General features: G+C 44.3%; 1 protein-coding gene across 1 annotated transcript in view; it reads right to left on the reverse strand.

Moving 5' to 3' along the window:
- SLC22A18 (solute carrier family 22 member 18) overlaps nt 1-14,890 on the reverse strand; it is a 58,628-nt gene that overhangs the window by 22,555 nt on the left and 21,183 nt on the right. Inside the window, exons 6-7 of the mRNA XM_039728463.1 lie at nt 844-959; nt 266-376 (exon numbers count right to left, since the gene is read on the reverse strand). Coding sequence (XP_039584397.1) covers nt 266-376; nt 844-959 — 227 coding nt within the window. The remainder of the gene's footprint in view (nt 1-265; nt 377-843; nt 960-14,890) is intronic.

Genomic DNA, 14,890 nt, shown 5'->3' on the forward strand with positions numbered 1-14,890 from the left:
TGAGGGGGATGGAGAGATGATTTGCCAAAAGTCCCAGATGCAGCTTATGACAAGTAGTGTGTTGGACATTAAGTCCAATCCCTGGCTTTTGACCCTGTGTAGCTGAGACTGCCTGAAAGCATCCAGCACCAAGTTAGGAGGTGAATCCTCACTGCTCTGTGATCAAAAGCAATGTGCTTCCAGTAACTTGAGACAAGCCTGGCCTACAGTGTACATCATCCTATTCTAAATGCATCAGCAATCATGGACAATGGGTGAGATTTACCTATGGGAAGTCCAGCAAAGACCTTGACTATGAAAACTTCCATTACTCCCGGAAACTTCATCAGGCGCAGGATTTCTCTGATGCTAAACAAGCTGCCAGACTGTGATGTGCCTGCAGAGGATGACATATGAGTTAATATTCTTTTTATACAGGTTAAGGGTAGAAAGCAGGAAACTCTGAGACTCTGCTCAGGTTCAAAAACCACCCCAAAACCACATCTCTGCTGCACCATCTTCGTGCCAGTGGCAGGAGGTTGGCAGCTGGTGCCAGGTCTGCATGCAGAGGAACCCTCTGAGACAGTGGGGTTTCCTCTCCTGTCAGACCAAACTAACCCCCAGCAAGGCCTCCACAATCACCTCTTCTGAGACTGGAAGAGTGCAATTCTACATGGCAGAGTGATCAATATATTTGGAATAATCCTCTTCCATAAGCTCAGCTTAGACATTGAAGTGTCAGCATCTCAAGGCTGGGAACTTTTTGCCCTTAAATGCAACTCCAAGGTCCTCCAGCAGTTCTTGCAGCATGTCAATCCCCTGCCCCTTTTCATGTACTGTTTTTCAGAAACACAAAATACTCACTGTGCTCTGTCACGTGATGGTCTGACTTTGGTTTAGACTGAGAAGGGATCCAAATCACTGCTATCAGGGTATTGATGAGACTTCCCACCAGCCCAACGTATACAGGAACATAAACACTGCAAACAGAAAAAATACAGATAACTGGATAAATACCATCAACAAGGTATTTATACCTCCATCGTGCAAAGGCTTGGGCATTTGATGAGGAGCAATTCCCTTTCAAGTCACAGTATGTACGGCATTGAAAGAACTCACATCCTTTCATGGATGGTTTGGGTATGACCACAGTTTGAAATTTTACCAAAAGACAGCTATTTTTATCAAGATAGTTTATAATTTTATTAATAATAGGATATAATACAATGCTTTTACATCTCAAAGTGTCAGGGGAAAGGAGCTTTTCTTGGTTTAATGAAGCTTCGAAATCCTCCCACAGAAAGCACAGCATCTGCTGTTAGAATCCATCTAATCCCTGTCTAATCCCCAATTTCATTAGTGTAAGTATCATCTCACTCCTTGAAATTTCTCAGTGAAATAGAATGAACTTAAGGAAAGTAATCAAGTTGATTAAGGATGGTAGAATATGACCTACAAGCAGAACTAAACCCACTAGAGAGATGATACCATTTGAAAAGGGGGCATTAAAATAAAAACTATCTCTCAGAATGCCAAACAGTGAATCTTTAACAGAAGTAGGGCCACATCCTTGGGTGTAGGCACAGTGAACAGAAATTATTAACTATAGCTATACAATAATAAAAAGGAACAATTACAACTTATCTAAAAAACACAAATATGAAAAAGTCAATAGAGCCATAATTAGTCCCCAGTTATCACTGTCCTCTTAAGAGAAGATTAGGAAATTACTCTTCCTAGTGTTTCAGGGTATGTGGGAAGATTCCACACTCCAGAGGGCTTTAATTTTAACAAAGGCAGTAGAGCAAAGTCCAGGCCTGGAAGCCTGAAACTGAGGGAAGTCAAGCTGAAAACAAAGAAAGAAGCTTGTTTTAACAGTGAGAGCAATTATCCACTAAACCAGCTCATTAAAAGTCTCCCCCATCATGAGAACCCAGTTAGTTGTAGGGTTTCCTAAAACATGGGCTTAAAACCAACCACAGGAAGCAGGTTTGGGGTGGAAATGGCCAGCAGAAACACCAAGACTGGTGTCATGTAGGCTACAAGACGAAGTGACCACCACGGTGCCTTGGAGGCATCCAAATTTAAGCATTTTGACTTCAGCAGAGTAATGCCTGGATTTCACCAGAGAAGGCTTTGTAGTTTTGCAGATCCATGCAGACTTGGAGGCGAGTGTGCCATCCCTGCATTGCCAGCAACCTGTGCTGCCACAAATAAGATGTAAAAGTGAGCTGTGAGCCCCCAGCTGATGCTCCCTGTGATCCTGCTGATGAGACACTGCTTATTGCCTGGTTTTTTACTGCAGATTTCCTTGTCAGGCTACAGTGCATGTTTTTCATTAAATAACCAGCAGCACCAATTGTAAAAGCATCGAGTTTCCTCCATGCTAGACAAAGGTGCAGTCTGAATAATTTCTGGAGTATTATTTAAGCCACAGAGCAAGACAGTCAAGGACTGGGATGCAAACAAGCAAGAAAAGCATCACAGAACAAATATAAATATACATATATACACACACATATTCCTGCTAATAGTAACAGCAAAATCCCAGCTGAATATGTTAATTCTCATTAATTATTATTAAAACAACAAAGCCAGATAATATCTTTCTGCAAAAGGACTTAGCACAGTAATTTAGACCTGCTGCCTTCTATCCGTCAAGCTGCTTGACTAATTAACTCAGACCACAAAATTAGTCATTTACCGGATCATTACTTTTCATTTTTAGTGCAGCAGATTGCCACTTTCTAAATTAAAAATATATGCCAAGCAGTTCCCAAACTACTGAAATCAACTGGACAAATTTTTTTTATCTGAGACATCCAGAATTTCTACTTTGCATTGCAACATAAATTAAATTTACTGAGAAAATAAAAAGGATAAAATAACCGAAATAAGTAGCTGCAGCTGGCTAAATGTATGGGGGTGGGGGTTGAGATTTTTTTTTTTTCCTGGGAGAAGAAAATAAAAAGGATAAAATAACTGAAATAAGTAGCTGCAGCTAGCTAAATGTATGGGGGTGGGGGTTGTGATTTTTTTTTTTTTGCTGGGAGTTTCTCTATTTCAAGCTTTCATTCTGATATGTAAAAAAACACATCTCAAATTTCTTTATCAGCCAGAAGAACTTCCTTTCCAGCTCTACTTTTTCCTGAGGTTGTCCAGAATCCCACATACCAATGTAAATATGTTTTACTCTTCGCATCCAAGAAGAATTACAGTAAGCAATGACAAAAGAATCACTCTGTAAAACCATAAGCAAACATTGCCCTGTGCTTGCTTCACTGCAGGCATAGGACTGTTAATTCACTTCTGTGAAAGGGAGAGGAGAACCTTCACAATTGACATGTTTGGGAAAACTTGGGTTTGATATAACAAATTTGTGGAATTTCATACAGCTGGTTGCTGAAATCAGAGAAATCCAGTAAGATATGGAGCTTAAAACAGTGTTTCCTACACAAGCCTGAAGCAAAGTCATCTGAAAATCTCTTTTCCTAAGCACATCTTTCTGTAAGTGCTTCATCTTTTTCCACACATTAAGCATTGTCATTCCTTGATGGAGAAGTGAGAAAGGTACACTCTCCAGTCAGCTGCTCTGCTATCTCATCCTTCAGCAGGGACAAATGCTAAAATTTGACAAAACTCACCTGTGTCCTGGAAACCACCTATTGCATTTGTTTGTTGGCTCATTTGAGAGAGATGAAGTGGAACCAAGGAAAGTGGTGGTAGGAATACTTTGCTAGGTTGGTAGCACCTGCTGAACAAAAGCTGGCTTGTGGTCACTCATCTGTTTTTTTATTTTAAAATAAAATATCAGCCAGAGTCCTTTTGCATTCAGTTTTGTGTTTGGCTTATCAGGAAGAAGCCTCACCAGGAAGGGATGCAGTGGCACTATTAAGATAAATGAAGTACATCAAGCAGGTTGCTCCCATGGGACCTTTTCCCATCCTCTTCCCTTTCCTGCTCTCCCTCTCATCCCTCCTGGCTGTCCACAAACCAGGCATGTGGAACCAGAGTGAGCCCTGCCAAACCCAGCAGCAGATTTCCTGAGCAGGGCAGAAGAACAAAGGCTGCGGGCAGGACTAATACAATTAAATTAAATGGAGCAAAAGGGCACAGCAGCTTTGGCAGCTGAGCTCATTGTATGGCCTCTTCCAGCTTCTTGTTGATTAATGAGAGATTAAGGGCCTTTACTGTCCTGGGCTTTATGGTCAAAATAACTTGGGTAACTTTATACTTCAGCATGTTATTTATAATTCTTCTGCTTTTTAATCTGTGGAGAGAGCCCCTTCCTGACTTTTTGTCAGCAGCCTCCTTGGTCTTCCCTGGGGACTTCTGCTAGCAAAGCCCCTTTCAGCTGTCAGCTAAAACCACAGCTGCCCACTATTCTTTTTGTTTTTTACAGCCTTGCCATGAAGCAGAGGAATAAAGTGCATTTTCTTGTCCTGCATGGGACTGATGTATCCCAATCTCCTGCTTTCAGGAGGATGCAAACATTTTGGCTGCAGGGAGCAAACACTTGAATCTAGGACTAGGAGGAGCTAGGGTCAAGGAGGACTAGTTTTTGCCAACATGACTAGCTGCAGCTTGTCCTGACTTAAAATTTTCAGAGAAACAGGAAGAGAACATGAGCAGAGGGACCTGGAGGCCAGGAGCCTGTAACATCAGCCAAGAACTGCTTAATACCCTAACAAAAGCCTCTCCTTTTCACTTTCCTGAAGCCAATAGGTAAAATGTGGTGGATGCATTTAAAGAATTATTTTAAAGAGTTTTAAAGGGTTTCAAAAAGTGGGATGACCACTTGCACAGGACTCATGGTGTGGCCCAGTGCAAGGCTCACTAGGTAGCCTGTGGCCATGGAGAAGGGACAAGTGGCTGGCAGCTAAGATTACCCATATGGAAACTCCATCCTAAATGCTGGTGGGAAAGCAGAATTTATGTTGAAACCATTAATAGTAATGTTCTGGAAAACAGACTGACCCTCAAAAAAAATCCTAGGATCCAAAGCCAGCTGGAGGAGGGTTGCATTTCTTCCCATCTAACACTTAACCAGCCCCTCTATTTACTGGCAGGTAAATCCCAACCTTCACCTCCCAAGGGCAGCAAAGTGAGGAGCTAATCCATGTTCCTTCACAACTTCCTCCCATCAATGTCAATTAGTATGAGCCAAATGAATGCAATTAATTCAGTTTCTGAACCAAGACACGACAGTAACACAGCAAGGCAGTAACACAGGGCTCTCTAACTCCTGTCACCTGCCCCGAAGTCAGAGGTGGCACACATGCAGCATCTGAAAAACCTGGCAAACTTTAGAGCAAGTGAAGCTCTTGGAAAGCAGGGCCTGGCCAAAAAAGAATGTGGGGATGTGTCTAGGTACATACATAGGTACAAATACACGTGCAGAGCATTTCACAGTAGCTTTGAAGCAATACTTTGAGCAAAACTTCCATGAAACACTCAATCCCAGAAAGGCATGTGCAGCATGTAGGCACCAGGCAGTGCACCAGGAGAGGCCACTGGCCAGGCATTTGCAGGCATATTTCCAGGCATATTTTCAGCTCACAGACAGGGAGCCTGAGCAGAGCCCCAGCTGGTACCTGCCAGCCACAACCCACAGACAATGCCAAGCAAGGACTGGGCACTGGAACCTCCTGCTTCCACCAAGGGCAGCTACAACAAACCAACAGGGGCCATAATTTTGGGCTCCAGCCCAAATTCCAGCCCTTGCTCAGCTGCAATTCCCATCTTTGATTTCCTGCCTGAGAAGCCTTAGACAGACCATGGAGGCAGGTACCTAGAGGGAGGCTGCCTGTGCCACGAGATGGTATCAGTGTCTTTCCCATTAGCATTCCAGCCACAGAGCCCTGCTCTGCAGAGCCCAGGAGAAGAACGCACACTGTAATTGCACAATTAAACCTTGTGCCAACGCAGCCATTCTTTTGAGGAGGAAGCAGCTCCCAATGATTCCCTGAGGATTAAAGGATCAATGTGTATTTCGGCGGTGAATGGGATTGTGTTTGTTTTCTTTCTCTTTTTCTTAAAAAAGTCAAAGTTGAACGTGGAGACAGCACAGATTGTTTTTTAGTGACTCACTCCTACTTCAAAACTGCGCTGCATAAAGCCGGCATTCATAGCTAGTCCAGATTCCTTAAACAGCTCTGAGAGGACTCTCAAAATATTTCTTTGATTGCAGTTTGGCCACACTATCCCCTAATATCCTTAGAGGAGCAGATATAGGTGAAAAAAAGCTGGTGAGTTAAAAAGAACAGCAAAGCAAATAACTGAGGTAAAAAAAAAACAACTTTGGGTGAAGTCATGACACCAGACCATAGGCTCTGGTAACCAGCTTTAGGGCTGTAAGGAAGTGAGCAGTGACCACTGTGGTCCTGATAACTTAGTGATGCATAAGTTACTGCATAACTTGTTGTAAATTAGTGATGGTTTTGTTCAAGAAAATGTTTTACTGCCTTGCTGAATGCATTTCTTCTCTGACCCATTGTGGTCTGCTCTGTATTGTTGAGATTCTGCCTAAATATTAAAAAAAAAACCAAAAAAACAAAAAAACCCAAACCAAAAACCAACCAAAAAACCCCCAAAAACCCAAGAAAAAAAATTCATCAAGCCTTCTTAAAAAAACAAACCCACAAAAACCTCAGCCAAAAAAAGACTTATTGAGTGTACAGAATTTTCCCACATTTCCTAGGATGTTCATGCCAATGTACAGAGCTAGTCCAGCTTCCACAGCCCAGGGCAAGAAACAGCACAATAACACACATAAACTCAGACACCCCAATGCTCAGCAGACTTCAAGACAGCACTACCTGAGCAGGACCACCCATCACATTATCCATGCCTTTGAGAGGAAAACAAAACATCCCCAAGTCTTCCTTTCTGCAGTTCCTATTCCTGTCCTTATGGAAAAAAAAAACATTACACAGAGACATGGAGAAGTGTGTTCCCCATCTCTTGACACAGAACACAAAACTTGAGTGGATAGCACCCCCTCCCATGCCTCAGCAGGAAAAGGGGGGAGTTCACCACCCTGATGTAACTGGAAACCATTACCAGATTTGTCCTTTTTGCCACATATGCTTTAGATGAGGAGCAGCAGAAGCAGGCTGCTACTGCTTTGAGCAGAGCAGGAGGTTTTTTTCACTATGGTGAGCTTGACATCACTGCAGGCTGTCCAAGGAGGGAGTGAGACCTCACATCCACACCCTCCAGAGAGTCCCTTGCAGGGTGAGAATGAGTCACCCACAGACAAGTGCTCATTGAACTGCTTATTTCTAGTGGCAGCCACATCTGGAAAATTCGTGTGGTGTGGAAGGAAAAAAATATGAAGAGGGGAATGGGCAGCCTCCATGGCCTGTTTCCATCAGAACTGGGTGAGAGAGGGGTGCTGAAGATTGACACTGGTGCATTAGTAAGGGCAAAGAGCCAGGAGTGGAAGCACAGAGGTACATCAGAGCTGCTGTGTGTTGGGGACATCAGGAACAGGACTACACAGCCATCACCAGCCATTGGAGCCACCTGTGGATTAACTTCTCTTAAGGGACATTCACTCCTGTGTGTGTCACTGACCCAGCACAAGGAGGGCTGCAGGTGGGACTTGATACTCAGCCTTGAAGGAAAAACACTAGGGCAATGCAGGACACTGAATAAAAAGCGCTGGGCTTCTTCCAGAGGGAAAACCCTCCCTTGGCAGAGCTCTCCAGGTAAAAAGTATTTTGTGTGAATGGCTAAGGCTGGCTGTCCATCAGGGGCTCTGCAGCATGAACGTGACCTATCCCCACCGGGCGCCTGCTGCAGAGAAAATCCCAGCAAAGAGAAGCAGCTGGAAGGAGCCAGCCCCAGCCCAAACCCCGGCTCAGGCACAGCAGATCCTGCCACCGGAGCGGGAAGGAGATGCCTGTGGCAGGATGCTGATTCCCAGGCAGCTGGAGCAGCCTGGCCACGCCGATTTGTGCTGCCCCTTCCAGCACAGCGCTCTCCGGCACTCGGCTAATTGCCGGAAGGGGATAGCAGTTATGCTTCAATAAGATGTGGGAGGGCCTGCGTGCTTTGCCCATAGTCTGCCGCTAATTTTGAGTATCATTTAGTCTCGTGCTCTTTTCTCTGATAAAACACCCTATATTTCCAAATACTGCACTTTCCTCATTCGAAGCTACACTGGTATGTGTGATTATTGCTTTTCCCTATTGCACGGTATAAACAGTCCCACTGGTGCTTTGGTTCACTGAACACCTGCACATCTACATGAATTTACAACAAATGGGGGAATAAACTACATTCCCCAAAATATTTCAGTTATTTTAGGCACTGCTTGCCTCACACTTCTATACAGCATCACCCTGCATGCCTAGAAATGGAGAAGTGTAGCCAAGGACCAGGTGTGAGCTGCACTCCCTGAATGGGGGCTTGCAACACCTGCCTTTGATCCCAGCAGTGCTAACTAATATTGGATGAGCTGGGACAGGTCGAGAGAGGCATCAGAAAGTAGGTGTTGGTGGTCAGTGCTCACATCAGAGGCACCCTACAGGTGAGACTGGGACATGTGCTCTTCAACCTACCTGTGATCAATCTGGCACAGCAGTGAAATAAGAAAATTTCCTGAGAATACACAACTAAAAGAGTACTGGGGAAAAGAACAGCCAGTGGGGAATTGCATACGGCCCTCACAGGGCTGAGAGATTGGGCAATAATGCAGATTAGACCTAAAGTTTGATTAGATGCTTGCAGGCTAAACAAGTCCTAAATTCACACATGAAATTATGCTTTCTGAACTGCTTATTTTTGGAGCAGGCAGTACTGACATGGTTATTTCCACTACAAAAACAGGGAAGCACCAAGTGAAACTATCAGATTCTAATTCAAAAGAAAGAGAAAGGCCTAAGTCTTCTTGCTACATGTTGATGGTCTGTGGAGTTTGTTGCTACTGTTGTTGTGGAAGCAAAAAGTTTGGACAGGTACAAGGAGAGATTAGATAAGCACTTGGAAGAATGATGCACTGGAGATTACTAAAGCATCACAAATCATATTCACTCATTCATGTCAGGAAATCCCCTGAGCTGAAAATAGTTGGAGGCTGGAAAAGTAATCAGAGAAGTATTATGCAAGTTTCTCCTACTCTTGCTCTTCACTAGGACTCTTACTATGATTTTTGTTAGAGAAAGGATAAGGATACTAGATTGCATCAAGAGGCAAGTGCTATTTCCTTCCCTACACTGGGAATCAAACCTGTGTCTCCCACACCATGTCACAAGCCAGACAGGCACATATTTGCTCATTCCCTGGAAAATGCTGATTTTTTTCCTGCAACCCTGAAACATTCCAGAGAATAAATAAGAACAAGCACAACTCTCACTTTGTGTTTGGGAAGACATGCAGCTGGGAAAGGGTAATGCTACATTTTAGTCCAAGAAATGTTCATGTACCTTATCAAGTGACTGTTGAATATAACACAAAAATGCAGTCTCCTATCTCTTAACCTTTTTCTTGAACACTCCAAAGAAAGAAGTAGAAAGTAGTATTACAAACAGATTTTTGGGGTTCTCCCCCACTTCTCCTTCATGTTGGAGGCTTGTTCCCTAACAGGTAGCAAAGCCTTTAAGTATTTTTTTAAATTACTTAATTAAGCAACAAAAACTACTCTTCCAAGCTCAGAATGTGGTAAATTATTAAAATGCTCAGTTTGGGTGTGTTACTGGGTAAGGACTCCCACACACAGACTGGTTGAAGGTGAGCTTGCTAGACTACTCAGTGACTCACCACCAAACACATCATTAATTATATGTTACAGCATGTCTGACTTCATAGAGTGCTGTAGGTGGTGTGAAATAATCTTTGAATGAGTTCAAGCTTTTTCCAGCTTTTATGAGGTTACAGTGCTTCAGACTCCAAAAGACTCATCTAGGCAGGAAACTGTTGAGGATTTGCTGTAGTAACCTGAGCTGCACTCCAGCACCGCAAGTCTCGACTCACAGCAGTGGCTTTGGAAGATCTGCAAGCTTGGCATTGGCTGGAGCTGTTACCTCTCACCCATCATGATGCACTCACTCACACACTCACAGCTGGCTCAAAGCACTGTGTGGGCAGAGCTGAATTTTGCTGCCCAAGGATGAGGGGTGGGGTCCGGGTAGTTCCCGCGAGGGGAAGGGGTACAATTTGGCAAAGAAAGCACAAAGAGAGTTCTGGCAAGCCACTGCCTTTTTTGCTAGCTCTAAGGAGTGAGGCAGTGACTGCTACTTCCAAGAGGACCTCTCCCACCTTCCAAAAGCAGACACAGACACAAGATGCTCTGGCCTTCTAAAAGATTGTGCCTTCTCAACACACTGGTAAGACAAGAGGATTGTGAGCAAATAGGTTGCTACCTGCAGCATCAAACTATTTAGCCAATCTTGGAGGTGTCCCAGCATCAGCCCACTGAGGGACTCTAGCTTCTCCCTCTGTCAGTCAGTCCCTTTTGCAAGCAGGGCTCTGGTAATGCTGCTGCAGTGATCCCTGAGAGCGACCCTTGTGTCACACAAAAGCAAGGACTCCCTCCACACCCACACCCACAGGCTTTGAGGTAAATAGAGAAGTCATTGGCTAGCCAAGCCTGACACTTAAAATTCATCTCTTAACAGGACTGTGCTCACATGAATGACATTTTTAAGCTATGTAATCCCTGGCAAAACAAGTTAATTCTTTACCTTGAGGTAAGTAACTGTAAATGCAGCATCCTACCAGAGGTATGGCACAGACTGATCTCGCCTTGGAACAAGTAGTGGCAGCCAACACCTCCTTCCTCAAGCTGTGAAAAACATTGCCACACTTCATCAAGGGCTCCAGCATCTTTTGTCTAGTAAGACCTTTTAATGAAATAGGACACATTAGGACTAATTTTGTATGGGAAGCAGTGTTGAAACCCAAATAATACCCAAAAGTCACAAATAAGGCATTTCAAGGGCCAGGTGGGAGACTTTCCAGCATCCCACTGCAACCTCTCTGGTTGCACAACAGGCCCCTTGAAACCAATCCTTTCTCCAGCAAAGACAGAGCCTGAGGGCTGTGGGGCAGCTGAATTGATTTCATGAAGAGTTTGACCCCAAAAGGAGGCGTCTGCATGAGATGAGTGAGTCACTCCATTTCAATAATGGGCGAAACCATTAATTGAAGGCACACAGTTTGCTTGTTTGGGCAGGCTTCCTATGCTCTAACCAGGAGTGGTCTCACTGCTGCTCTATTTACTGAACTCCTTCAATTAAGTACTTTGTTTCCCTCATCCATAATGACAATGGTTTCTGCATGTTAAATGTATTCAGAAAGGAGGTTGCTCTGGGTTTCACATTTGCAAATTGGAGTAGCTTTCTCCTCTACACAGTTGGTAGGAAAAACACTAGCCAAGGAATGGCTAAGAAACTTCTCACTGAGTGAAGTATTCTCAACTACTTTGTTTAGTAGTAGGAAATTATTTGGGTTGAAAAGCACATTCAACATTAACTAAAGTTGCTTGCACATTTTGGAGCAATGAATGAAAGCAAATTGAATGCATTTCATACCAGTCAAACATAATTGCCAGGTCTTCTATTCATTCTGGGTATTTTGGTGGATTCCAGCATTGCCAAAGCCCTGAACAAGAACATCCTTTAACTGCAGAGCTGCTGCAGCAGTTGCATCTCGAGCTCTGCCTCACACACCTTTGCTCTCGGTTAGAGGAACTCCCCTCAGGGAGAGAAAGTGCTGGGCTCTTTCTTCACACCACGTTTCATCTTGGCCCCACTACAGAGACCACCTACAGGGATACCAGTTAGCATCAGCTGCATTATGCTGAACTGGTATTTGTGGGAGCACCCAGTGGGAACCACATCTTAGGCAGCCTCATGGGCAGCTCTCCACCCAGGCACCCGCTTACAGCACAGACCCGCTCCGCTCACCACCAAATGGCAGCAGCAGCAAGCTACCTGACAGACTTGTATGGAAACCGGGAGCAGAGTGTTTACTGTATTTTTAGTTGCATTTAATTGCAAATTAGCAGCTGGAAATCAGGAGGGGTGAGCGAGGTGTGAGCTGCCAGCGGTCTGCAGAGGAGTTTGGAAACCTCTGATGCTCCATGGCTGTAGCTGTGCGGGGTGAAGCGCCAGCCCGCTGCATGACTGGGGTTTGCTGTGGCTGGAATATTTACATTTCAAACCATCTGGTGGTGCAAGAGCCAGAGGCCACACACTTCTTTGGCAGGACATCCTAGAGAACACCTGTATTTCAGGTGCTATGAAGGCAGCAAGGGGCCATGTTATTTAGTGGCCAGCAGTGCCGATGATTTCAGACTGGTGTTTGTGGTATCCTGGAGCCTTGCAGAAGCTAGCTGCTTTCAGTGCTCCAAAGAGGTCCACTTAAACAGAAGAACTTATCGATTAGGAAATTATTTACCTTGAGATTGTTGGCTTCTCAGTGTTTCTTCTCAGTGCCCAGGGGAAAAAATTACATTTTCATTTCACATCAGTTTTACTTTCAGCGGGGCAAACCCATGGAAACAAGGACTTCAGAGTGCTGCCAAGCCTGTTGGATGTAGATCTGTACAACACCAGGGAAGTACTGGGGTGTCCGAAGTACATAAATCCCCAGACCTGGGTCTGCATCAGTCCTTGTAAGAGTCTTGTTATAAAGTTTTCCTTTCTTACCTACAGAAACAGACCTAAGGCAATGGCAGCTGAAAACGCCCACACTTGAAATCTAACAATTTATCTTCATAATATCCCTGTGGGTAGTGGTGGTGCAAACACCCCTGATGTACTCACAGGGAAATGAAGCACAGAAAACCTGAATGCCCTAGTAAGATCCCATAAAGACCATGCTAGAAATAAAAGGCTTAAAAATCAGGTGTCTCACATGTAAGTTTAGTGCTCAGACCAGAGTACCACAATTTTCCTCTCCTCTTTCTTTTCCCTGGATCCCCCAAAAGCCATTTTCTGCCACAGCCACAACAGTGATGCAATGGGAACCCACAGCTTGCTGAGTCTCGCAGCACCCTGACAACACAACAGCAGCACCTACATATTACAACACCGTTTATGAGAGATGCACACACATGTAGATTTTGAAAATGTGTGACATCCCTATTAGTGTTTCAAGAATTCCTCCCCAGGAGCCTTGATGTTGCACATCACACTGGTGTCAGCTGGCCCAGCTCCACAAGAACCAGGTGCCCCAGGAACAGGCTTCGCCCCAGGGACACATCCTAGAGCCCTGACTCAATTTAAGCATGAATTTGAGTCAGTGGAAACTTGTCTGAGGAAGGACTGAGTAAAAACCACAGGGTGAGAGTAAAACAAGCAGTGTAGATCCTGAGGAATTAGTAATAAAAGCTGCAATTCCAGCTGCAGCAGGGGCTGTCATGGAAAAGGGGCTGGAAAAGATCAACTGCGGGCATCATGGAAAAGATGAAAGTCAGTAAAACTGAAAATGGTTTAAGACCAGGCCCAACATCAGCGGCATAGATGTGATGGCTGCCAATCCCCACCAAAATCACATCAAAATCCAATACAAAGAGCCCCTCCAGAGCACAGGGATAGGGATTAGCTGTAGGAAAAGACCCGAAATTCACTGCTCTTCAGTAAATTATCAGATAGCAGCAGCTGAGTAAAAAAGGTGGTAAGTTTGGTACCTACCTATTTACCTTTAATCCCTGCTTCAGATCAAGTCTAGTAGTGGTCTCTAACAAAGGCTGTTTTTTAAAATTAAATTACACAAACTGAGCACAACTTATTGCATTTACAGACACAGCCAACAAACCTGTATTTCAACTACACTAATACTATACTATCCTAAAAGCAAAGCACCATGGAATTTGAAGGCTCTGGGGATGCTCTTAATGGGCTGCTTTAAATCTGGTTAATATATACCTTTAATTTCTTCCCCAGACTTACTTCTTGTACAATCCAAACATAACCAAGAGACCAGTACTCAAAGATCAATAAACATGTGAAAAAAATTATCCCAGAGGGAACATGAAAGCCATCTGCCCGAGACTCTCCCTGTACTCATCCCACAGATGTGAACAGTGAGAGATAGATGCTCTGGTGGCAGAAAAAAAGTGGCAAACCCTTGTCCTGTTGGCATCAAAAGAAACCGCACATCCAGCCGGCCAGAGAGCTGGTTTTGCCAGGAGCAAATTAGCCCTGAGGCTAGCCAAGACTTTATCGGCTGGAAAGTCCCAGTCATGAGTGCAAGCTGCAAGGGGCAAAGGAAAAAAAAAGCAACGGGGAAAGATTCAGGCAGGACAAGCCTGAACATGTTCAGTTTGTCCTTCCTACGTTACAATTATATCCTCATTCCTCAGAGCAAAAGGCAGTTCAAAGACACAATAAATCCCTTTCTAGTCTTGCGCTTCTCAGGAACGTCATGGAAACGGAACTGAAGTGGTTCCCAGAGATAAGATGACAAAGTAAAATTAAACCCTTCCCTACAGCGACACTTTGGTAAAATATCAGCAGAGAAATAGAGGTACCATTCAGACACAGCTATGGCATTAATCTGAGGAAACAGGACCGACCTTAGAGGTTTTGATTTAATGTACTGCTCCTCACACTCTGCAGCTGTTCCTTTCTTTGCATTGCCTCTAAGGCTCTTATTAACTTCATTTCATGGGCTGGATTTTATTGTCAGGAAATGTAATTCCCTTTTGGGGTACATCTTAATAAATGCTTCAGTTTAGGTCCCAAGAAATTCGGGCTGAAGCACTGTAGACCAAGGATGGATTTGGAGCAGGCAAAGCCTGAGTGACCAACTAAAGCAGCCACCAAACAGCAGATTTTTCAAAGCTTTTTCTTTCATCCCTTCAGGCCAATGGAGGGGACAAAGAAAAGAAAGAGCTGAAAGACAAGGCAGGAAGCACACTCAAGATGGACCTGGGAGGTCTCCAAAGGCGTTCCCACTC

The sequence above is a fragment of the Passer montanus genome, unplaced genomic scaffold (assembly GCF_014805655.1).
Source record: "Passer montanus isolate IOZ18808 unplaced genomic scaffold, ASM1480565v1 scaffold65, whole genome shotgun sequence".
Lineage (NCBI taxonomy): Eukaryota > Metazoa > Chordata > Aves > Passeriformes > Passeridae > Passer > Passer montanus.